Raw genomic sequence first — 25,422 nt, 5'->3', positions numbered from 1 at the left:
CAGCTGCATGGCACAGGGAGATCAGCTCAGTGCTTTGTGACCACCTAGAGGGGTGGGATAGGGAGGGTGGGAGGGAGATGCAAAAGGGAGGGGATATAAGGATATACGTATGCATATAGCTGATTCATTTTGTTATACAGCAAAAACTAACACAATACTGTAAAGCGATTATACTCCAATAAAGATGTTAAAAAAAAAAAAAGCAATGGTTAATGACATCTCCAGCCTGATGAGTCATTTAGTCTCTTTCTTGCTCATTTTCCTTGTCAGTCTCTACCCAGGATACCATCTATATGAAATATTCTAAGATTCTCTGATGACAAGGAAATTAACTGATATAAAAACTGTAGTTTCATTAAAAGTGCAACAGACCACAAAAGAGGGCTGGCATAAATACACAGAAGCAAGACACCTAAATGTCAGAGATTAAACTTTCAGTTAGCACTGAAACATTCTGATTTAACTGAAGTACTGAATATGTCAAAGTACCTATCAAGGGAGCAAGTGGCAACTCCGTTCTTAAAAGATCAAATACGGAGGAAGTAGCATTGTTCATCAAACTAAAACATACTTTTTAAAAAATGGATATGGTTCAAGGTGGGGAAATCTTTCTCTCAATCCCATCATCTCTGATGAATCATTTTAGAGAGTGGTAAAATGTTACATAAAGTTGTACTCCATCCTTTGGGTCATTTAAGTCTAAAATGGAAATAAGATTTATAATAGTAGCTATCATGTGCTGTGTGTTTACTCTGACTCAGGCACTGTGCACTTTATATGAACTATCTTCTCTCACTCTTTCAACAACTGCATGAGGTACTTATCGCTTATTTCTGAGGATACTGAAGCTGAGTGGGGTTTGGTATCCAGGGTCCAACAGGTAATGACTCTCTAATTCAAACTTCTTTAGTATGCTAAGTAATTTTGCAACAGCAACTGAAGTGGTAGGTCTCCTGAAGCCTAAACTTGCTAAGGCTACTTCAAAAAAAGTTTTGAGAACCTACCTGAGAAAATTCTTTCAAAAGACAGAGAAAAAACTTATAAGTATACAGGTTGTTTAGTTGTTGTCTTGTTCTTAATGGTCACTAATTTAACAACAGATGTTACTCCCAAACCAAGGATGATATATCATTGCTTCATGCCCTGTCTTTGTATCTCAGCAGACCAAATAAACAGAAAAATGGCTCTGGGAACAACAACCAATCCACATTCTCCCTGCCCCCTGGCGACAGGGCACTTACAGAAGCTGTCTGTTGTTGTGTGGCTGCAGCAGCAAACCTGGCCACATGATTTATGATTGGAGAAAAGTTAGTTGGTCCATAAAGTTTTATCTGAGGAAGGCAGGCCCGATATGCCTCTATAATGCCTTGAATTCCTAGACAAAAAAAGCAGGATTAAAAATTCTCAAGCACAATTTAATTGTTTACTATTCACCATACTGGCTAATTTAATTTATATACCAACATACAGTGCTTTAAACAGTCAAAAGTTCTATATTCAGGAGTTCTCTAAGGTATACAATATTACAAAACTCCATAGCTATGCTCTATCACAAAAAAACCCTATAAACTTTACTCTCCCCCACTAGAAGGCATTTGTTTTCACCTCAGCCAAATTATTCATTAGTCTAAAGTAGGGTTGTTATATTGCTTAATTTTGATATGTTTTGGGAATAAGACTGATGGAAAAAGAACCATACAAAAGATGCTGCAGCATACAACTGATGACAAGGTAAGAAAACGTAACTGAAACAATGGAAAAACCTTTGCATATATGACCAGAGGTTCTACAGAAATATCATATAAGGTTAAGCATGGTATAGTAGACTCTATTAATTGCAAATATTCACTTCCAGGTTATTTATCACATTTTGCTGCAGAAACACTAAAGCATTTGTTTATGGGGTGCACCTTAGGCCTGCTGGGCATTATGTAATGGAAGACTGGGCAGGCCCATTTGACTAGCTTTGTCCAGTGCATATGAATGGATATGACATCCATGTCTAAGCAGATGTTTTAAGAATCACGGCCTGTTTTTGCCAGCTTTCTTGCTTTTTCCCCTCTGCCATGGGAACAGCATATCCCAGACAGCCCGAGACCCAGAATGAGTAGAAACAGAGCAGCGCAGCAGTCTAGCCAAGCACCAAGTGATTTGTAAAGTGAGCAAGAAATAAATTATTGTCATTACAAGTTACTGAGATTTAGAGACTGTTGATTACAATAGCACAAGCTATCAAAAGTTGAATGGCATTCCTGATTAAAGCACTGCTGATGAATCTGCCCCTAATACACAACAGAGTGTCTGGGATGTAAGTAAGAGACTAGAAATCCTAGAAATTCCCAAGAGTGCCTTGCTAAGATTAATAAGAAAATCTTAAAAGACTTTTAATGTAAACCAAAACAGGTCTCTTGCTTAAAAAATGTCCAGCAGGACATAGATCAATAAGGAGGAAAAGCATATACTTGGTTTAAAAGCTTCACAAGACCAAGTCTCTCCACTTGCCAATAAACTCCTCTTAGGCACTTTGAGTTTAGGAATAAGTGGTCTTATGAACAACCTTTGAGAATGTAACTAATTTATACGTAGAGGTGATTTTACATGCATAAGGTGAGGCTGGAACTAGAGGTTAGTCAGTCCAGTAGTTACAAAAATAATATTAACATAGGCCAGCAGCAGGATCTTACTGTAATGATATATGCTATAGAAAAATTTAACCCATAACCACAGCAATAGTAATATTTTCTTCCATTTTTATCATCTAGCTTGCTTTTCAATCTCAAGGTATACAAAACTGTTAATTAAATTTCTTCATAAACATCAATTGCCTTCCATTCCTCAACTAAAACTAAATTATGCTAAAATCTTTCCACTACATCGAGGGAACAAGTTAGACATATTCTTTCTGGGCAACTAAGGTGGATGATTAATTAGGAAAACAGGATTAAACTTCCTTGTCTTAAAATAAGGCTGTATTTTTTCTGTGTAGTATTTCCTCTGTCTAACATCAAATTGATTGTTTTTTCCAGACTAAACCAAAAGCAGAAAAGCTCTGCTTGGTGGCAGCCCAAAGATGGGCTCATGTTACTCACAGAGTAAATGAACTTCTAAAATGAATTATCCCATGGTATGTCATCCATATTTACTTGCAATAAATAAAATCTAATTACAACAAATTCCAAAAATTGTTCCAATTTCATCATAAGCATGAAGCACATTTCTTGAAAAGAAAAATATTCCCAGTTTCATATGCCTAGGGATACAAAAGGTCACAACCAGCCACTGAAAGTGCATAAAAGAACACTGAATTAGTACAAGAAAAGAGTTTCAGAAAAAAGGAGAAAATCCTAATACAAACTACTCCCAACAAAATGGTCATGCTCTTCTACTTTATGGATATTATTTAGGAAGGGAAGGAAAGGACACTCTCTTCTGTTTTGTAATTGTTAAAAGGATCCTTTGCAGAAAATTAGCTTATTGTCTACAATTTTATGCCTCTGCCCCTATATCTTTTCCTCCTCCAAACTGTTCAGTCTTACATACTTTTGTGGGAGATTTGGCATTTTAGGTTAATTGCTCAATGTGGCAAAAAGGAAGAGGCACTGGAATATTTGAGGGATAAACAGAAAAGTGAAATGAAAGAAATGCCTGTCCCTGTTTTCCACACAAAGGAAAGCTACTCTTGGAGCTTAGTTCTGTGTTTCTTTAGCCCACCCCATCTCCTTACAGAACCCTGTGTAACAAGTAATTTGATGCTAGACACTTTTTCTTCAAAGAGAGTTAACTGCTAATCTGAGAAAAGCATCTGTATACTGAATGACCTGTTTTCATTGAAGGTTTATTTTAAAATCAACTTATATGTGAAAATAATATGCATATTCTTATGGATCTACCCTCAAGATTGAGAATCTTTTGTTCTAGTAAAACTCTTAAGGTAGAAGAATTTAGCCTGCAATCTTCATCATCATCATAGTGATCTGCATTATTATCATTACCATGCTAACCACCAACTTGGGGCAAAATTCTACTGCTTTACATGATAGAAAATTCAATATGTCACAAAAAGAAACCTAGAGAGGAAATTTGAGTAGCTTTTTTCAGTTTAAAAATTCATGTTTATTTTTAACTTACCATTACAGTAGGGATTGGACGGATTAAAGTTTATTGGAAATTCATGAGAAACCTGTCAAAAGATGAAAAAAGGACTGATGAGGCTTGTTTTGCTTTGCTAGGAGGCAAAGCTTCGCAATGATAGTTCCTCTTACCTGCCACTGAGGTGGGATCTGAGCTCCAAAACCAAAAGCTGGAAACATCTTATCACTGAAAAGAAAATTTGAAAAAATAAAAAGGTCATTTTTATCTTTATTCATAATAAAACCAATATGAGCTTATTTTCTAAAAATTTGAAATCTTAGAAAAATATAAAACAAAGATTAGAACCAATGTTAACATTTGGCAGCTCTCATTCTAAATATTTTTCTGTGCATTGAAGGAGAAAAATGTCTCTCTATATATATTAAAATGGACTTTATATTAATATTTTATAACATACTCTTTTTTATTTATACAGTTTATCGTTTCACTAGATAAATATATAAATAAATCCGTAAAGTTTTAAAAAGCACAAGTTTTTTCATTTGTTTACAAAAACACTCATTTGGCAGCAAAACCTGACCTCAACTGACATGAAGTTATCTATAGCCTTTACTTATGCCGCTTAATATGAATATTCATACATTTATAGCCACAGAAACATGGTACAAATGCCATACATTGTAAAACTCTCACATTTCTGCAGCAAAATGTATGAATATTCAGCCCAAGTGTTTAGAGATAATTATGGACCAGAATATATAACACCATGTGAATGGCTGTTAAGTATTCCACTGTATAGATATTCTCCCCCAAATGATAGACACCCTATGTCTTGCCATTATAAAACACTGTAATGATTACACTAATTTTTCTACTAGGGATATTCTTTTTTATATTAATTCTTAATGGTTCTTTTTGCATTGAGGATAGAACCTATATCTTATATGTCACGATATTTTTCCCGGTTGATAGTCTGTCTTTAACTTTGTTTAAAATATCTTCCCTTTTTTAGTTATTAATATTAATAAATGTGAACACATAAAAATTCTTTCATGATTTTTGCCTTCTCTGTCTTGCTTAAAGGCTGTCCTCACTGCAAGATTATAAACAATTCATATATATTTTCTCCTAGAACTTCCAAGCTTTGCTTTTGATGTTAAACTTGAAATTCATCTGGAGTAGGATATGAAGCAGAAACTGCTACTCTACACCAGTATCCATTCTCTTCCTTTTTAATTATGGATCCCCTGGGCTACTGGCAACCACACTAGCTGTACTCTAGCTTCTCTGGGCTGGCAGTGGTTAGGTGGCTGGAGGTGTGAGCAGAATGATTTGTCAGCCACTTCTCAATCACACTCTAAAAGGGAAAGCACATGCATTCTCAGTTCCTTGGTCCTCTTCCCACTGGCTAGAGAGGATGAGAATCACAGCAGCTGCGTCGGACCCAGGGTGGAAGCTACAAGAGGCAGAACTGTCCTCTCAGTCCTGAACTACTTACCTCTAGAGATGCAACATGAAAGAGACATAAACCTCTATTTTGTCAAAACCACTTTGTTTTGGGGTAGCCATTTCAGCAATTTTGTCTATAGTCTATACAGAATATTATCCTAACTTACACAGGTATGAGTCAGGGATCCAAATCCAGTTCCTGTCCTGTTTGACAGCTGTTACAACCCCTTTCCCCCCAAATGCCATCTCTATCATATACTAAATTCACATACACTTTTGGATCTATTTCAAGACTGCTTACTTGTTTTTACTGGTCATGTACTAGTCCCATACTCAATTAATATATAATACTGTATATATGAAACTGATATAATGTTATAAACCGCTAAAAAATTAAATTAAATTATATATATATATATATAGCTTTAAAATAAATTTTAGTACCTGCTAGAACAAATTCCCCTTCATTCTTTTTCCCTGAAAAACTTCTTGACTATTCTGATTCATTTTACCCTCTAGAAAATTTTAAGAATCATTTTGTCAGGGTTTCACTGCAATTCTGATTAAAACTGACTAATACAGGGAGAAATGTTATATTTTACATCATTGTGACATCTGCCTATCTAGAATCGTGGTATATCTTTCCATTTAAACAAGTTTCCTTCTTTGTCCCTCAGTACAATTCTGTAGTTTTTCCTCACTAAAGATCCTAGACCTTTTACTAAATTCACTCTCATTTTTTTTTGCATTATGAATTGTGATCTTTTATCCACTATAATTTCTTCATTTGGTTTTTGCTGGTTAGTGAAAACTTGATTTTTTATTTTATGTTTTATCTGACCACCTTTTAAACTTTCACACTTTCTAATATTTTTCACTTGATTCTCTCAGGTTTGAATTCATTCCTCATAGGTTTGGTAGAATTTATGGTTGTCTTGGCCGGTGCCTTCGTGAGGAGAGGCTCTTTGACCAGCCACTCCATTCCTTCCACGGTTCCTGGGCTATACAGGTTCTCTGCTTCTTTGAGTCAAATTTGGTAATTTACTGCTTTCTAAAAAAAATCATCCTTTAACCTAGATTTTTCAATGAAATAGCATAAGCTTTTACAGAACATTAACATAATTTTTTTTCTGAATTTATGCTTATAATCTCTGTCTCATAACTAATATTCTACACATTTTCTCTTTTTCTCGGGGGGTCAGTGTTGCCAAAGGTTTGCCTAAGCTTTGCTGAACTTGCAAAGAATCATCTCTCCATTTAATTTATTAATTTGGTGACTTTCCAAGTCATTATTTTGTGTGTTTGGAGGAAGCAGAGCACAGCAGAGTTGTGAGGGCATGTCCCTGGAGCCAGACAGCCCAGGTTCAGTCCTGTCTCTGCCAGTTACCAGCTGAGTAACCCTGGACAAGTTACTTTATCACCTATGCCTCAGTTTTCTCACCTGTAAAATGAAGATGATAACAGCACCTATTTCACAACTAAGTATGAGGATTTGATGAATACCATATAAAATGGATTTAAAATTTTCTCTGACACATAATAGCTAACATGTATATGGAATCTACTACTATTGCAATATCTATATTTTTCTTCCTATTCTTTAATTTTATTCTGTTGAAAAGCTAGTTTATTCTATATTCAATTCTTGTTTAAAAATAAAACACATAAAGCCAGAAATTTTCCTCTATAAAGACAGGACCATGTACAGTCGTCTCATTACCCTTTATTTCTAGATAGTCTGTTATTACACTTTGATTTCCTCTTTGATCTAAGAACTACTTAAGAGTTTTTTTAATTTCCATGTGGTAAACTTTTTTTAGTTAACCTTTTGTTTTACCTTCCAGGAACCAGGCTGAGAAAGTAACCCTGTAAATTTTCTACTTTTTATCTAAGTCCCATTACAACTGTGTTACTTTGAAATTTTTATTATATTTCTAGCTATTTTCAATTGAAATATTTTGATAGTCTGTTACTAAACATGTCTACCGTTATATTTTCATTTTGGATTATATAATAAGGTGTCCTATAAAGTAATTTTTAAATTATATTTAATGAATTTTGTCTTAAATTCTATTAGGCTGATACTGAAACTGCTACCCCTGCTTTAGACTTGTTTGCATTTGCCTGAAAATTTCATCTCTTTAAATGTCATAACAAATTAATGAAAAGCTCCATCAAATATGTAAGGGCTTTAATCATAAAATAATAGGTGAAAATTTTTACTGTGCCCTAATAGATTGAGAACAAAAAGTTAATAATGTGGATTTTTTTCCTATTGTTTACTAAACCTTCAAGAAGACCTATTTAAATCTATTCAAAATCTATCCATTGAGAATCTATTCAAAATATTTTATAGCAATTATGTCAAGTTATCCTTCAACACTTGTTGAAAATCACCATTAAGAAAATAATTTGACAATGACTGCCAAGGAAATAGACATGTTAAGAAATAGCATCTATGACTGTTTACAAAATGTGTCTTCTGGACTTCAATTACACAGATAACTTATCCCAAATGAGTAAACCCCAAGGAAACCAGATCAAAGAAACTAAAAGCCTTGCCAACTTCAGTCAGCTGTTAATGAAGCAAGCTATATATAATACATTACAACTAATCACAGCCAGAGATTAGAGGTCAAAGGTAAACACTAACTAAGACTGTCACAAAGGGAAAAATAGAAAAGATAAGACAAGAAATTTTAGGGAGAAAGCTATTCCTCCCCAGCATCCTTATCCCATCAACTACATCAGAAAACCAGCAGACGATACAGAAACTACCCTTTCTGGGGAGTTATGTGTTGGAGTCATACTCACGCATCATAATCTTGAATGACCAGTCCCACAGACCAGATTGCAGTCAAATACTCATTAACACCATTGGGGCTGATGTAATGAAGGGAGTCGGGAGACCTTGGATCACCATTGGAGCCAGTGAAGTCCACGCCCACCTGCCAAATAACAAAATTGCAGCCCTTACTGAGATGAAGGCAGGGACACCCTTGCTTGATGTCCAGGAAAACACAAACATTGAATTTTGAGACCGAAACATTCATCCCAGAGCCTGCTACTGCCATTTCCTAACAAATGCCTGAGCCTATGGGTATTTCCAGACACAATTAAACAATTAAAGCCACAGCATGAAGCAACCCGCTACCCCTATTTTTCTAGATGTCTTAAATCATGGATTATTACATCCATGGCTTTAAGCATAGGGCTTGGTTTTTTTGTATGTTTGTTTGATTATGCTTTTTATTATTTAAATTACTGCAGGATAATCACTGATTTGTACATATCTGCTTTCTTGCAGGAGAAAATATTTAACAAGGCCAAAAGCTTCAGGGTGAACCTAAACAAACTCTCTGAGGAGACCATACTCAACAGATTGTATAAATTTCATCACAAAGTCAATTTGGCAGTGAAAGAAGGAACACTGCAAAATGGAGGGAAAAAAAAATCACGTTACAGCCCTATTTTGAAAAATTCAGTGTGTTACTCACAGTAAAATTCAGTTGACATCCTCCCATGATATAGTCAAGGAATGTACATTCCACTGTAATCTAAAAAGAAATAGTAAACTTAAAATTAAAACTCTCCTACTACATAAGAAAAGCAAATAGCTCTCCAGCATTTTTTTTTTTTTTTTTTGCGGTACGCGGGCCTCTCACTGTTGTGGCCTCTCCCGTTGCGGAGCACAGGCTCCGGACGCACAGGCTCAGCGGCCATGGCTCACGGGCCCAGACGCTCCACAGCATGTGGGATCTTCCCGGACTGGGGCACGAACCCGTGTACCCTGGATCGGCAGGCGGACTCTCAACCACTGCACCACCAGGGAAGCCCTGGCATATATTTTAAACCATCTATAAACTGAACAGCACATGATATAAACATATGGAAAACACCCCTGCATTTGAATTTAAGGCACCCTGCCCCTACATGTCACGAATCTGTAAGATTTTACTTCAAGATAATTATAGCAATGTGAAGATTAGAATATTAATGGCCAATGATGAAATACACACACTGTAAGTTTTAAGAAACTAGTAATGAGTCTAATATGTTGAGAGCTTTAATTAAGTATAATAAGCAAGATTAAAAACAAAAACTCCCACTTGTTTATAAGAAATCTCTTGGATTTTTTCCCCTTCACTCATAACATCTCATCTTGAAATAATGACCAGGATAGATGCACTAAGTCAAGCCATTTCCACTAATGTGCTGGAAAAATGCCAACGGTGCCTTATATTTCCTAAGATAATGAAAAACTTTGATATTCTTTGTCCTTTGCTAAAAAGTTGTCAAACCTTGGAAGCAAAGTTACTTGGAAGATTTCTCTACTATTTCCTATTCTCTTCTTTTCCCTAAAGGTGCCCGGTTGCTCATGTAATTTTCAACTGTCCACACAAACTGTTTGTTTAGAAGAACTCGAAATGTGATCTCATTACACTATAAGTGGTCAAGAGAAACTGACCTCACACTGTTTCACACTGATAACACCTGAATTCTTGTAGCTTTTCTTCTTTTGCCTCTTTTTTTCATTTATGCACTCAAATTCAACCTGTAGGAAGAAAGACAAAAATGTTCATTATTACTAGTGATATAAGAAATGTCAATGTAAATTCAAATGAATGACTTTTTTCTCTTGGAATCAAACCACCTACTGATGTAGGTCTGTTATAAAACACAACTCTGAAACAACTGCATACTATGTCATATATATGAAATATTTATCAGTGATATTTCCAAAAAGGACTTCTAAAATTGTGTACCTTTTAAAATAGTTCCTAAGTATAAATTTTGCCTCTGTAGATCATTTCCTTATAAATGCTCTGAGTAATAACCTTTTTTCTTTATAATAAAGGATATAAAACATTACTTCTAGCTGTTACCCACACAAAGTACAAAAATACACTGCTTAGAAAAGAAAAAAAAAACAACCATCAGAAAACAGAAATATATGAAGCCCAACTCTATGGTAAAATATGCAGCAAAGATCATCTCTTTCCATTGGGAATATGTGTAGAAATCGATCTAGTATCTTACATCTTCTCAGTATAGTTTCTTCCTCCAAACAGATCATCTTCCTTTCCACCTCCTATCCAGTTATCCCTCTGTAAGGCTTGGCTAAAGTTATCCTCCTCTATAACATCAACTCCTGTTCTAGGCTTCTCTGATCTCCATCTATCTCATTAAACTTCTACAACCACATAAAATTTAGTTACATACTTGGTATTGTTGTCAATTATTTCATTTCATTAATTTTTTTCCATGGCTAGGGTATAATCACTTCCAAGTTATACCTTCAAATTCTCACTGCCTTGCCTAATAATAAGAGATACTCAATGAATACTGGATAAGTCACCTCTTCTGGTTAACAGAAAGCAACTTATATACTTTGGACAGAGGCATTACTAATTTTCAAAGAATCAAACATTTAAAAATACTTTTGATACAAAACAAAATGATGTTAAAAAAACTCCTTGAGGGGCTTCCCTGGTGGCGCAGTGGTTGAGAGTCTGCCTGCCGATGCAGGGGACACGGGTTCGTGCCCCGGTCTGGGAGAATCCCACGTGCCGCGGAGCGGCTAGGCCCGTGAGCCATGGCCGCTGAGCCTGCGCGTCCGGAGCCTGTGCTCCGCAACAGGAGAGGCCACAACAGTGAGAGGCCCGCTGAAACCAGTGAAACAACAATCCAGATCACTCTTCATATTTAGTTCTTTTAGGTAGCTTGCTTTATTTTAAATGTTCAGATTTTCATTATTTTCCATTATTTCTGCCTTTAAAAATAAAAAAAAAATCTTTAAATAGAATATTTACAGCTGAATTTTGCTGTTGTTTTAATTCAAACTGTTAACCTAATTCAATCTCTGTATTTAAACCACTGAGTGTGATTTGAAAGCCTTCCTTACTTCACACAAGCACTTCTGTTATTTCTAGTATCTGGGCTTTGTGACCAGGGTGTAGGAACAGGACTAGAGATCTCTACATGACCTACTGAAAATTCTAGTCCCACTACGTTTGTTCAAAACTCATTTCTCCCAATTATTTAAATCAAATAGCTGATAAGGTTTATTTATTCATTTAGCTTTTACGTTTTGATCTAAAACTATCAGTATCCTCTTTTGGGTCAACTCACCTACATGACTTCGTAAAAAAGACCTTCCCACCTGACCATAATCTCTTACCTTTTAAACCTCATGTTGAGATTTTCAGAAGCAAATGCTATATACAGGAGCATTATTCAGGTCTCTAAGCAGGTAATAAACATTTCATATTATTCTAAGTAAGCTATAAAGAGAATTAACAACTTATTTCATTCAAACTAGAAAGGTAAGTAAGAGGGAAACAACACTCTGGAATAGTTTTTAGGCACTCTGCCTTACAGACAGAAAAGTTTCAAGAAGCAATCTTAGAAATATGTGGGGATGATAACTAATAAACTGAACGTAGGGCTTCCCTGGTGGTGCAGTGGTTGGGAGTCCGCCAGCCGATGCAGGGGACGCGGGTTCGTGCCCCGGTCTGGGAGAATCCCACGTGCCGCAGAGCGGCTGGGCCCATGGGCCATGGCCGCTGGGCCTGCGCGTCCGGAGCCTGTGCTCCGCAACGGGAGAGGCCACAACAGTGAGAGGCCCGCGTACCGCAAAAAATAAATAAATAAATAAACTGAACGTAGTTAAGGCAGACAAATGATCTTAACAAAATTAGTACCATTAGATGGCAGCTTAATATTACGTAATTTGAAATAGTGTAACTATGCTTTTATCATTCCCTTGGGTGAGGACAAGTCAGAGGAAAGCCACAGGCAGAATGTAAAAGCCAATTTGTAAAATGTCCAAAAGGAGAATAAATGAACCCAATTCAAGTCCAGGTACTTGTCTAGTGTAGATATTAATTACTGTGACCAGTGAAATGCCAAGATCTTTAAAACAAAGGATTTTCAATCAAACCATATAAACTGTCTGAAGACAAAGGAAACCAAACCTCAAAACACAAATGAAAACTCATCCCAAGTAAGAATTTTGGATTATCCAACTACTAAACAAATAAAATCCACAGACTTCAGAGCATTACATAATATAGAGTAAAAGCATGGAAAACTATTTTCTATGCCAAGAGAAAAAATGAATAAATACAGGGCCAAACTATAAGGTATATGCAAATGACAAGGATGCAACTTACAGGTGAATTTCTGGAGGCTTCTTTCAGTTTTGTCATGGTGGTTTGAAATGTTCCAATGAGATCATGGGACCCATCATTGTCATAATCATAACACTCTACCTAGAAGTAAGTATAATAAAAATATATAAAAATCAATATAATTTCGTTAAAAAGTATTGGCTGCAATAAATGGGACTTACCAAGAAGTGTACTTTTAATTAAAATTAGTGAAAATGTTTAACATACAGTCCTACTTGGAGAAGTAGGAACTAACTTCCTAGAGGAACAATACTGAAACACTTTCAAACACTCGCTATCCTTGGAATGGGGTTCTAGGACACATCACAGGCAGATGAAAAACACAAATACTGTTCAAATTCCACATTAAGCAGTTTCCAGTTCCTGTACATGCCCTTTACAAGTGCTGATAAAATCAAAATGGAATTAGACCTTCTTTCTCATCTGCTTTTTACCTTGTTATCATTTTACAATGGCTAAAGCCACTATCTATCTGGAGGAAGAAAGGAAGTCAGTATCCTAGGCAGCTAAAAATTGTATAATTAAATTCTAGATGATTAGTAACTACGGAAAACATATTTCATTAGTTGCAGTTTGGTGAGGTTAGGCTTCTATTAGGAGTTAGATATGATGAAGTCAGATTTGCATCATTCTGAGGATCACGACTCTCACAATGAAAAGGAAAATTCCAGGAAAACAGTTTTTTATACACTGAGGAAGTATTTATACTGGGTCATAATTATTTTATTTCCACGTAAGACAGGAATCTTGGCTATGGCTCACATTAAAGGCTCGCTCTCTCTTGAAGCAGACAGAAGAGAGCTGAGGGTATTTGATTTCCATATAGTTTTGCACCAGGTTGACAGATGTAGCCAAAGAGTAAATATTCACAAGAATACCTGAATATTCATTGCAATGAGAAAATAAGGTGATGTGAACTCTTAGCAAACAGAGGTGTTCACTGTGATCATAAATAACAGATTTTTTTTTTTTTTTTTTTTTTTTTGCGGTACGCGGGCCTCTCACTGCTGTGGCCTCTCCCATTGCAGCCTCTCCCGTTGCAGAGCACAGGCTCCGGACGCGCAGGCTCAGCGGCCATGGCTCACGGGCCCAGCCACTGCGCGGCATGTGGGATCTTCCCGGACCGGGGCACAAACCCGTGTCCCTTGCATCGGCAGGCAGACTCTCAACCACTGCGCCACCAGGGAAGCCCCGATGTTTTTATAGTGCTTTGTAATTTCAAACATTTCTTTCTGCAAACATTTATTACATGCATTGCACACAATATTTACTGAGGCTTGTCAGGTAGGAGAAGAATTAAATAGTCTTAGAAGATGACATATCTTGTGTGGTAACCAACAATGTAAACCTGTTCCAAGGAAACTTTTGAATCCTTCTATAGCCTATGATTTAAAATAAAAGCCTGTACCTTAGAAGCAATTTGCATCTTACCCTATGCCAGTCTTCCATCCTGCTATAATCCTTTACAAAGTTATATTAATCACCAAGCTAAAATGCTCAGGATTTATATATATTCACCTAGCAAAGTGATTTATTTTCTTCTCAGTTCTCTAAGAGGTGAATTGAGTGCTTATCATAACAGGAAGTCTTTCACCCCTTATATTTTCATTATTATTCAGGAAGACTAAAAATCAAACAATCAATAAATAAAACAAACAAGGTCTAGAATTGCAATTTTGAGCAACAGTAAGGGTTTTTATTTGTTCCCAGCACTTCAGTCACTGATCAATTCTGACCTGCTAACTCTTGCCCTACATATCCGATACTCAATTTTTAAACCAAAAGCCCTTTATCTGACAGAAAAGAAAATTAATCACCTTAATAATTTTTTCTAGAGGAACTAAAATTAAGATAAAGTCAAAACAATCTTAATATTTTAATAATTTCATTTTTAAGAGTTTTTTTTTTTATTATGGAAAACAGAATGTTACATTTTAGACTTGCACTCAGGAAACTCCAATTTATACCTAAGACAACAAGATCAAGCTCTGATAAGGCCAAGATTTTATTTAAACAAAGCTTATGCAGGAGCTAAAACTATTCATGTTTAGACTGTCCGAAACTTCAGGGAGTGTAAAAACATTTTTAAAATGTAATTCCCAATAACTCACTACAATAAATATATAAGAAAATTCACTGTTGCCTCATTAAAGGCAAGTGTTTGATGCTAAAGGAAAATGTGACATTTATAATGCTGGCATATGTTCAGATACAGCTTGAGGTAAATGATGTAATGATTTGTGTCATTTAATTTCTCTTCTCAAGAATTTAAAAACTAGTAACATTGGCTGTTTTAAACAACACCATCAGCAATGTTTGTGAAACTGAAATGTATGCATATACACATATGTGCATATGTATACATGTAAAAGAATGCACACATCACACAATACTACATTCACTAAGGCATTCCCCATTTAGGCATGCATGATTATTTTTCTTATTTGCACGATTTTATGAAAATAATAATACATGCTAGAGTGATAACACTGGCACATTCATACTGCAGCAAAGAAACTGATGATTCTGACTCTACTCTCTGCTCTATAACTCTTTACTACACCTCTAACCAGTTTCCAAATACCAAGAGAATCACTGATGTATGACTTTCTAATATTGCAAAGAAATACAGAACTAAAGAAATAAAGACAGTGATGGTGTGGCAAACCAAGTTGTATATAGTCAAAACAAATGGAGAAACTTTTAAGAATTGGAAGACATTCATCAGAGAAAGCTCAGAAAATCAATTTACTTACTATAACAAAATAGCCCTGTAAGCATGCCACTGTGCATAAAAAAAAAAGTTTAAAAAAACATTGTTTCATTGTTAACATATTATTACAATCAGTCAAATAGTTACAGTTTAGGCATCTTTTTTCCCCAGCCTTTCTTGCTTCTCAGATCTAATGAAGCTTCAACTTACTATTTTTAATGTGAAAAGCAAAAGTTCTAGATTTAATAACTGTAAAAAGTAATTTGTAAAGCTACTTTTCTAGTATTTACTTTGTACCTAGACATTCACTGCTATTTGAAATATCACACAAATCACACTCATTGATTTTTAAAGTTCTCTGCAAAATGAGGACAAAATTTATGGATCTAAGAAATGAAGTAGTTTTCAATAATAACAGCACCTCTACTGTGTTTAGGAGTTTATAAAACTTTTCACTTTTATTAATTTAATCCTTATGTTATTTTGTTATGTAGACATTATTTTCTCTACTATATAAGTAAAGAAGTTAGATAACCTGCCCAAGAACCCTTAGCTGGTTAAGGACCTAAGTCAAGTCTTGGACTACGGTTTGACTCTTTAAGTCCTTTGCTTGTTCCAGGCCATCACCTTTCCTGCTTTCACCATACTAATTATCAAAAAAAAACCAACAACAACAACAAAAATGAAACAAATAAACAAACAACTCACCTCAGTTTGCTGACTTCTGAACATAAGAAAGGGGTTCTACCTGGAATCTTACGTAACGAAGTGACTCTAGTATAAAAGTGTCTTAAAAATAATGTATCTATTTTGATAAACGGCTATAAGTGAAAACATTAAAAGAAATTCTTAGCTATCTGCTTCTGCTCCCTGTTCCCGCTCTGCTTTCCTCTAAAAACTCTAAAACTAAAGCCATCCAAATGTTTTAATAAATTTTACCTTACTCTTAAAATATCAGTGACAGAAAATGTCACCACTATTCTGCTCTGTGCTAAGGGCAGGAGGAAGCTCTGGGTTCTCAGTTAAAGTAACATCTGTTTTTATCTGCAAAGAACACACCAAAGGCAAAGAGTGTAGTTAAAGGTTCCTATTCACAGAGTAGAGGAATCTTATTAAAAGGAAGACTTAAATTAAATATTTTATTTAAAAAAATAAAAATCACAATGTTTGATTAAGGATTAGGTCAACAGATCACTCAAAATGTCTGCTCCTTCAAACTGACTACTTACCAGAAACATTTCTATTTTATTATTCATAATGTAAATAAAATTCAAACATTTCTTTCTTTAAATACTATCTAATGAAATAATTTATAAAAGCAGTGAGTGTGTGTGTATATATAATATATGTATAATTTCAAATTACCTTAATAGTTTTATCCATATCTCCATAGCACAGGGAGTTAAGAGAGATTTTAAAAGGCCTCCAAACAGGATTCAAGTTGTTTTTAATAACCTATAAAAAAAAAGATTTAAAGACAAGTTAGAAAAATATTCCATTCATTAATGCTTTGTTCTTGCCTCTCCTAGATTCCTACCACTCTCATCATTCATCCTTCACCTCTTTACCCACCCAACTTTGTCAATGAAAACCTAGCTAGGATAATATTATACACCTGTTATATGAAAAATGTGATAGATTGTCTAATTGTGATACACTGTGAGAAAGAAAAAAACTGGGAAATATATCCACTCTTTATAAGGTGCACTTAAAAATTAGAGAAGATTATTGGTTTTGTTGGAAACCAGAGTTTTCACAGCAGGACATAAGATTCAAATATGGAATAAGAAAGGCTCAGAAAGAACCTTGCTATGTTGGTTGTGAAGTGGAAAAATAGTCTAAATTCATAATTTAAAAATTTTAAAATATGTATATATAATAAACATCTATACACAAATATACATATTTCTCAGTTGTGTCCATTGAAAAGGTCTAAAAGCAATGACATCCCAGTAGAATGAGCACTCATATACCCTACTGTCCAAATACTACTACACTCTTAAAGGAATAGGGTTCCATAAGAGAAATAGCTCATTCCAGACTTGGGACAGGTTAGGTACATGTTGAATTAAGAACATAATTTCACATAAAATAAGAGACTGCTTAAAGACTAATGGAGTCTTGTTAAAAGAACCCAAGAACCATTTGAAGGAGCTCTTCCTGGTCAAATTTGGATTAATATGAGCAGCAAAAGTCATGACAGTAATGAATTATAAACACAGTGAATATACTATAACAATCCATGGGTCTATAATGATTCTAAAAATAAAAGTGAGAGAAATAAGAGTATCTGCAACCTCCAATATAAGTGATTCAGGTATGGATCATCAATGGATGCTAAGACCACTGGGCGAAATGGAGGTTATTCATGCAGTCTCAAAGAATCACACTGCAATCATTTATTAATTACAAAGGGAAAAAGGTGAGACTTTATCATGGCACAGTCTGGTGGTCACCAGATTAACCTAGTAGCCCAGACTGGAATCATCAGTACTGGGCATCCTGACACACCTTGATGATGGAAGATACACATACTGTGTTCTAGATGGAAATGTTTGATCTGGACCTAATTGTGAGGAAACAAAAGAATCCAGTAAGTTAGACATACTGATCTTGATTACTCAAGAGATTCATAGCCTGAAGGTATAAGGGAGGTAGGGAGAAGAGGACTATTTTGGGAACGTAATAGCCAAATGCAAAACGTGAACCTTGATTGGATCCTGTATTAAACAAAACAAAACATATATAAAACGTGGGAAAATTGGGGAGATCTGAAGATGAATGGTATATTAGATGATGTTACTAAATCAATGTTAATGCTCTCAGTTATGGAGGTGTAGAGAAATGCCCTTGTTCTTGAGAAATACCTACTGTAGCATTTAAAGGTGGAAAGTCATGATGTCTGCAGCCTACATTAGGATAGTTTTGCAAAAGGGCATGGATATGTGTGTGAGAGAGAGAGAGAACACACATGTATGCAGTTATGACCATTTGATCAATCTAGGTGAGGGATACACTGGTATACATTTTAGTGTTCTTTATAGGGTTTTAAAAATTAAGCATAGTAGCACCTCCTCATTAAAAGAAAAAAAATGAGCATGCTGACTTTGTGTCTCTGGCAATTATATGTGTCTGAACTCAGATTAATATTTTTATAAATACATAATTTTTCTTTTTTTTTTTTGCAGTACGCGGGCCTCTCACTGTTGTGGCCTCTCCCGTTGTGGAGCACAGGCTCCGGACGCGCAGGCTCAGTGGCCATGGCTCACGGGCCCAGCTGCTCCGTGGCATGTGGGATCTTCCCGGACCGGGACACGAACCCGTGTTCCCTGCATCGGCAGGCGGACTCTCAACCACTGCGCCAATCATAATTTTTAAAAATTCAGATTACTACAATTCCAAAGGAAACCTCAACCCTACTTTTCAAATTCAGATATTCACCTCTGTTCGATGAACCATTAGCCAGTTTCCATCAGACATCTGCTTGTGGAATTCCAGGTATGGATCTGACTTTCCAAATAGATCCTACATTAAAATAAAAAAGCAATTATTCTCCTCCTAAACCATGTGAAACCACACTTTATACATGTTACATGTCAGCAGTACCTGAAGTTTAACTCTATAGTAAAGATATATACAGTACAATACAGCAGTAAATACAAATCCCAACACCTTCCTCACAAACATATGAGCCTGCTCAAGTCTACCAGGAGAACTTTTAAGGCACTTGTGATAAATGCTCATAATCCTGTGTATCACACCCTTACATGATGGCTTTAAAATACAGTGATCAATAGGACCCGTTATCAATACAATATGTTTTTAGCTTGTTTTCATTATTAACAGTGTTCATTCATTCACATAGCACTGAGTAGTTTTATATAAATGATCCCATACATTAGTCATACTAACTCCATGACAGACAGAACGAGAAAATGGATTCAGAGGAGTTAAATGACTTTGCCAAGATCATACAACTAATTAATTGATGGATCTGAGCTTTGAGTTCATATCTTACCCTTCTATGTCCAATACTCCTTCAGCAATCCCGCACATTTCTTTACACACACAAAGGAGCACACACAAGTAGATATGTGGAATGCACAACAGAAGTACTTCAAGGGCACAAAGTACATTCCCTATTTCCTCTGTAATTCACCACATCACAGCACTCCTGTATAATGCTCAAGTACAATGAGTGTTCAAAAATACCCTTATCGCCATCTTACACACACACACACACACACACACACACACTCTCTTACATAGGGAGATAAAATTCTGGAAGAATGTACAAATCGTTCCCAGAGGTAAAACTCAGATAGTAAGATTGTGGATGATTTTATTTTCTCATTTTTATTTTATCTTCATTTTGAAATTTCTATACTCCTTAGCATATATTACTTATTATTTGTGAAATAGAAAGGACACCTGTTAATCTCACAGTAATATACACAGATATGTCGCTAAATTGAAGATTTTTTTCAGTCCTGAATTTACCTCAGTATTAAATTAAGAAGATAATATTACTTCCTTCCTCAGCACAATCTAATGTTAAGAAAGTAACACATTCGGCACAGTCAAAAATGTAAACAAAAAGACTAAGCAGAACTTTTAAAATTTAATCTTATCTTTAAGAAGAACCTTAAGTAATGTAATAAGCCTCTCTATGCCCCATTTTATAAAACTAAGAACAGCATTATACATAGAGGAGTTAACTTTCCAAAAACACATTAACATGCCCTGTCTCACTTATCTTAGAAATAATCTTTTGAGAAAGGCAGAATATCATTATTACCATATTGAAGGTCAGAAAACAGACCTTGTTTGAAAGTTCATTAATATGACAGTAGTAGAACTAAAATAAGAATTAAAAGTCCCTGACTCTGGGATAAGTTAAGTCAAAAAAGCAAGGTAGGGCTTCCCTGGTGGCGCAGTGGTTGAGAGTCCGCCTGCCGATGCAGGGGACACGGGTTCGTGCCCCAGTCCGGGAAGATCCCACATGCCGCAGAGCGGCTGGGCCCGTGAGCCATGGCTGCTGAGTCTGCGCGTCCGGAGCCTGTGCTCCGCAACGGGAGAGGCCACAACAGCGAGAGGCCCGCGTACCGCAAAAAAAAAAAATAAAAAAAAAAAAAAAAAGCAAGGTAGAGGAACGTATGCATAATATATTATGCTACACTTACTCATGGGCTGAGGCTGGGGAATATAAATACAAATACATACATACACACATGCACACACATATCTATGTATATAGATATACACATGTATGTCTATTTGTATGTTTATATATACACAGAGACATATACACACAGACATACATATGCATATGCACATGTATAGACACACACAAAAAAACTTAGTTTTTTTGGAAAATGAAGGATTAAACCATAAAATATAAATTTTAAAAAAGTATTACATACAGCCAGGAAAGAGAAAAAAATATAGAGCAGACAGGGAAAGAAGCTAAATTTCTTGAACATACCTTGTTTTGATTAATTCTTATTGATGCCTAATGCCTACTGATGCCTAGATTTGGCTTTGGAACCATCTTATACATGATTGTAAAACAAAATTAAATCAAAAAAAAATTGTAAAGTAATCCCTAAATATCAAAAGCAAAATTCGATTATGTGTTAATGTTACAGCATAACCATTCAGAGAAGAATTATTTGAAACACAAGAGTTGAACTGTAGAACTCAAGTGGAATATATAAGCCTAAAGACAAAAGAAAGCTCAAACTGTTTTCAGTAAAAATATTTTAATTGTAACATGAATATTTATATTCTTAAACTATTAGATATTATATAGGACAAAACAGATAAGCAATTATGTTAGTATCTTTGGGAATCAACATTTTTGACATAAGTGAAAAGAGGTGTTGACTACAGAATTAAAGAAATACAGCCTTGTAATTCTACATCTAAATTGGAAATCGTTGTACAAATTTATGATTTAGTTTCCCTTAAAAAAGAAAAGACTTTCCTATATCTGTCCACTGAAAAATCCTAGAAACAATGAGTGACAACAATCAATAAATGTTAAGCACTTCTAGTACCACATTGTGGACTCATTGTAGAAAGGCTCCCTTTGATCTGTCAATCTGGAGCAGAAATCAGATAAAATAAGCCTGGAACATTTGTCATGCCACAGAGCAGGAAGCTATCCAGAGACCTCTGGGGTCATGCCAAATGGTCTCATGAACAAACTTAAATAGGTTCCCTCCCATAGGCTAAAGTTGGGATACTTTAGGCATCAATAAGAATTAATCAATATAGTTCACAGCAATACTAAAAAAATTTTTTAAAGTCCTCATTGGTCACATATAGAGGAATTTATTATTTTGAAAAATGGTAAATATGATTAAAAAATCACACATTTCAACTTGCCTTTTCTGGACAAACTGTATCTCAGAATAAATAAATACCTAATGTGAAGAAGAATATTTCTCTCTGTAGAAGTATTCTCACAAGTAAATGAAGAAGCGATGATAGCATGAGAATATCACTATTTTAAGACCCTTAATAAAATAATATATCTAGGTAGTTGTCATCAATGGTCACTAATACCCCAAAAGACAGAACTTGACAATGTGTGCCTCTTGATGGAATTAATGCCACCACCTATGAAACTCATACCAATTCAAGATACCACCAGATCATACCTCTAGATTCAATTCCAGCTTACAGAAATCAGGAAATAAAGGTGGAGAGATGAACATGTTACATGACACCACAGGGATTTAATTAGCTTATACAGTGTGTGGAAACTTCTATAGGACAAAGGAGTCAGTTTATTGAATAAATTCCATGGATGGATAGGAGGGAGGGGGAGAGAGAAAGGGAATAAGAGAGGAAGAGAGGGAGGAAGGGAAGAAGTAAAAGGAAGAGAAGAATTTATAGATTAAAAAAATTTAAGAGACATATTAACCAATTATATTATTTTAAAAGTCCTTAGAGATACACCAAAACATATATGGATGAAATGATGTGACGTCTGGGAGGAGAGAAAGTAGATAGGGGTAGGGATGAGACAAAATTGGTCATGAGTTAAAACTGTTAAAGATAAGTGGTGGGAACATGGGATTTTTAAAAAAATACTTTTCTATTTTTGTATATGTTTAAACTTGTCCAAAAAAAAAGATACTGGCTACTAGTCTAAGATATGTGCACACTGAATTGTAAGGTATATGAAAACGATGAAGACTAATGATTGGATTACAGGATTACATACAAAAATCACTCAAAGAATTATTCCAAACCATGCTATAAACTAAACTGCTGTGTTCTTATGTACTGGTACTCATTCTTCAAGAAAAATTGACTTTTGAACGCAGAGAGGAAAATCTAATTAATAAAGCATGGAATTTTCAGTTTTTTCCTTAAGTAATCCAAATACACTCTCAAATGCCTCTTACAGTAACATTAATGATTGTATTAATTCTTCTTTTAAGCTATACAAACACTTTGATTACCTCTAGAGGAAAGAGGTAAAGAGAAATGGCTTCTGCTTAAACACACACACAAACAGAAAGCAGAATTCGGAAGTAACTAACACTCAAAGTGATGCTTAGATGACAGAGTTCATAATATTAATTCCATTATTATTTTCTCAAAAAGGAATCAATGTGAGGCAAAACATGATACCCTTGTTGAAATCTGCATCACCTACCTACCTTATTATCAAGTTTTCTTGCTTCCATTTCAAACAAGACAACTCTGTTATCCTTTATTTCTTCAGCTGAAATCTATGAGTAGACAAGGTAAGTGAAAGAACATGTTTTGGGGATTTTGATATACTCAGGAAGTACAGAATTATTCTGTTATCTAATGGTATATAAAGTCTATACTAATATGTGAATTCTAAAAGCTTTAATAACAAAATGGTACCATTAAGAAAGATTTATCACTATTTCTTTTATGCGTGTGAAATAAATATTTTCCCAAAATATGCCTAGTCTGCATTATGCAACTTCCTTTTTAATGCTGTTGCCCAAACTGGATCTTCCCTCTTCCAGTGAAAAATCAAAGCCCTGGAAGATTGCACAACACTAGTGAGAGCTCTCCAAACATTGAGAAGCATGAGTAAATCACACACTATAAATTCAAATATCGGATCAATATTTTCATCCAAGGTAACTGAAAGACTTATTCTACTAAAAATAAATTCCAGGCTATCATGACCCCAAAAGCAATAAAGCTAACTACTGATAATGATCTCTGTCCCACACACAGAAGTCAACACCCTCAAAAGACTGAACATTCTTATGCCTCAGGAATCTAAACTAGGGCAAAACAGCTGCTCAGAGAAATGTGTTTGATAATCGCAATAATCTTCAAACACGGTTTTCTCAGAGAGCCAGCCTTCTCAGGCAGAGCTAAAGTAAAACAACTATCTCTTCAGGCAGTGATTACCTGGACAGAAACTCTAGAAGATAAAATATGTAAAAGCATGGCATTATGTAATTTGAAATCTGAAACAAGATAATGCATATATTCATTTGCCCAGGTCCAGTAATCAGCAATGGAAAATTTGGACAGCAAAGTGCAAGCACAAAAGAAACATGGTTAAGAGTTAAGAGGTTCAATGGCCATGTCATAATACGAGATCATTCTGGAATCAAAACCATTACGCAAAGTCTCTGCCATGTTTGCTTTGTTGAGAGCCAAATTGATCCATTCAGATTATTAAGTAATTTGCTTCCCACTTGGGAATTTACGCTTCCATCGGGAAGAGGCAAGCATTAGCAAGATGTGCCTGACTCTATAGGCAGCTTAAAAAACTCAAAGAAGGGATTCCCACACTGCATTTTTCTTTCTTTTTGGCACAACACAGTTTCCAGTTGTGATCACTTTAAGGCAAGGCAACATTCAGGATCAAATGATAAAGCATGGCTGTGGAATATTTGTCTGATATACACAGTTTTAGCACGTCCTATTATGCTAAATCTTCGGAGGAAAAAAGACAAATATCTTATCGTTACCGTAATGCTTCCTTTCCCTGCAGGTCTGCCATTTTTAAGCACCAGTGGTCGAGTTAGTTTCTTACTGGAAACAATCTGTTAAAATTGGAAAGCGATAGAAAGAGCTATTTCACTTCAACATGTGAATGTTTAGACTGAAATGGTTTCAAAAAGGGTTGAGTATAAAGTTCACTTAAAGTCATTAGAAATGGAAACATTAAGTCCATTCCTTAAAGACTTAGAGATTATAAAACACATCTACACCCACTGCAAAAGATTTCCAAGGAGCCAATCCGGATAGATAAAATCTCCCCACCCACTAGTTTCTTTATCAACTACTTCAAAGTTAAATCCTTCCTTGTAATGAAAAAAGAGGGCCAGATTCTCATCATATACAAATCACTGAGCTGAAATGAAACCCCTGTAGGTAAAAGGTAGGTCTCAGAATACTCAATAAATGGGATTCAATTTTTCAGCTGAAACATAACTTCAGTATATAATCCCCACAAGATATCATTTTTTTTTTTTTTTTTTTGGTGGTACTTGGGCCTCTCACTGTTGTGGCCTCTCCCGTTGCGGAGCACAGGCTCCGGACGCGCAGGCTAAGCGGCCATGGCTCACGGGCCCAGCCGCTCCGCGGCATGTGGGATCTTCCCGGACCGGGGCACGAACCCGTGTCCCCTGCATCGGCAGGCGGACTCTCAACAACTGCGCCACCAGGGAAGCCCAAGATATCATTTTGATTAAAATAATATAGTAGACCTAGGTACTCTCAAATAGATCCATTTCTCAAATTTATTATAATTTTAGATACACTGTGATTTTTTCCCAATCAATACTTCTTTAATTTTCTCTTTGATACTATTTATCAAAGTTTGAGAAAATTGATCAGCTCCATGTTGTCCTTGAGACATAGGAAATAACATGATCTCCAAAAAATTCAACACTAAAAAATAAACTCATAAAAGACAAATCTTAGAAATAGATGTCACCCACTGAAAAAAAATGACTC

General features: G+C 35.4%; 1 protein-coding gene across 3 annotated transcripts in view; it reads right to left on the bottom strand.

Moving 5' to 3' along the window:
* CPNE3 (copine 3) overlaps positions 1–25,422 on the bottom strand; it is a 51,207-nt gene that overhangs the window by 5,457 nt on the left and 20,328 nt on the right. For 2 of the 3 annotated variants that reach the window (XM_033439800.2, XM_033439801.2), the window contains 11 exons: positions 24,432–24,506; positions 23,124–23,195; positions 18,889–18,972; positions 16,813–16,902; positions 12,717–12,815; positions 10,010–10,096; positions 9,039–9,098; positions 8,356–8,489; positions 4,263–4,317; positions 4,129–4,180; positions 1,242–1,375 (listed from right to left, as the gene is read on the bottom strand). In XM_033439800.2, the coding sequence (XP_033295691.1) occupies positions 1,242–1,375; positions 4,129–4,180; positions 4,263–4,317; positions 8,356–8,489; positions 9,039–9,098; positions 10,010–10,096; positions 12,717–12,815; positions 16,813–16,902; positions 18,889–18,972; positions 23,124–23,195; positions 24,432–24,506 (942 nt within the window). The remainder of the gene's footprint in view (positions 1–1,241; positions 1,376–4,128; positions 4,181–4,262; positions 4,318–8,355; positions 8,490–9,038; positions 9,099–10,009; positions 10,097–12,716; positions 12,816–16,812; positions 16,903–18,888; positions 18,973–23,123; positions 23,196–24,431; positions 24,507–25,422) is intronic. The other variant, XM_049700395.1, reaches the window with a different exon arrangement.

Source organism: Orcinus orca, chromosome 17 (assembly GCF_937001465.1).
Source record: "Orcinus orca chromosome 17, mOrcOrc1.1, whole genome shotgun sequence".
Lineage (NCBI taxonomy): Eukaryota > Metazoa > Chordata > Mammalia > Artiodactyla > Delphinidae > Orcinus > Orcinus orca.
This window is presented reverse-complemented; position numbering and strand designations above follow the sequence as displayed.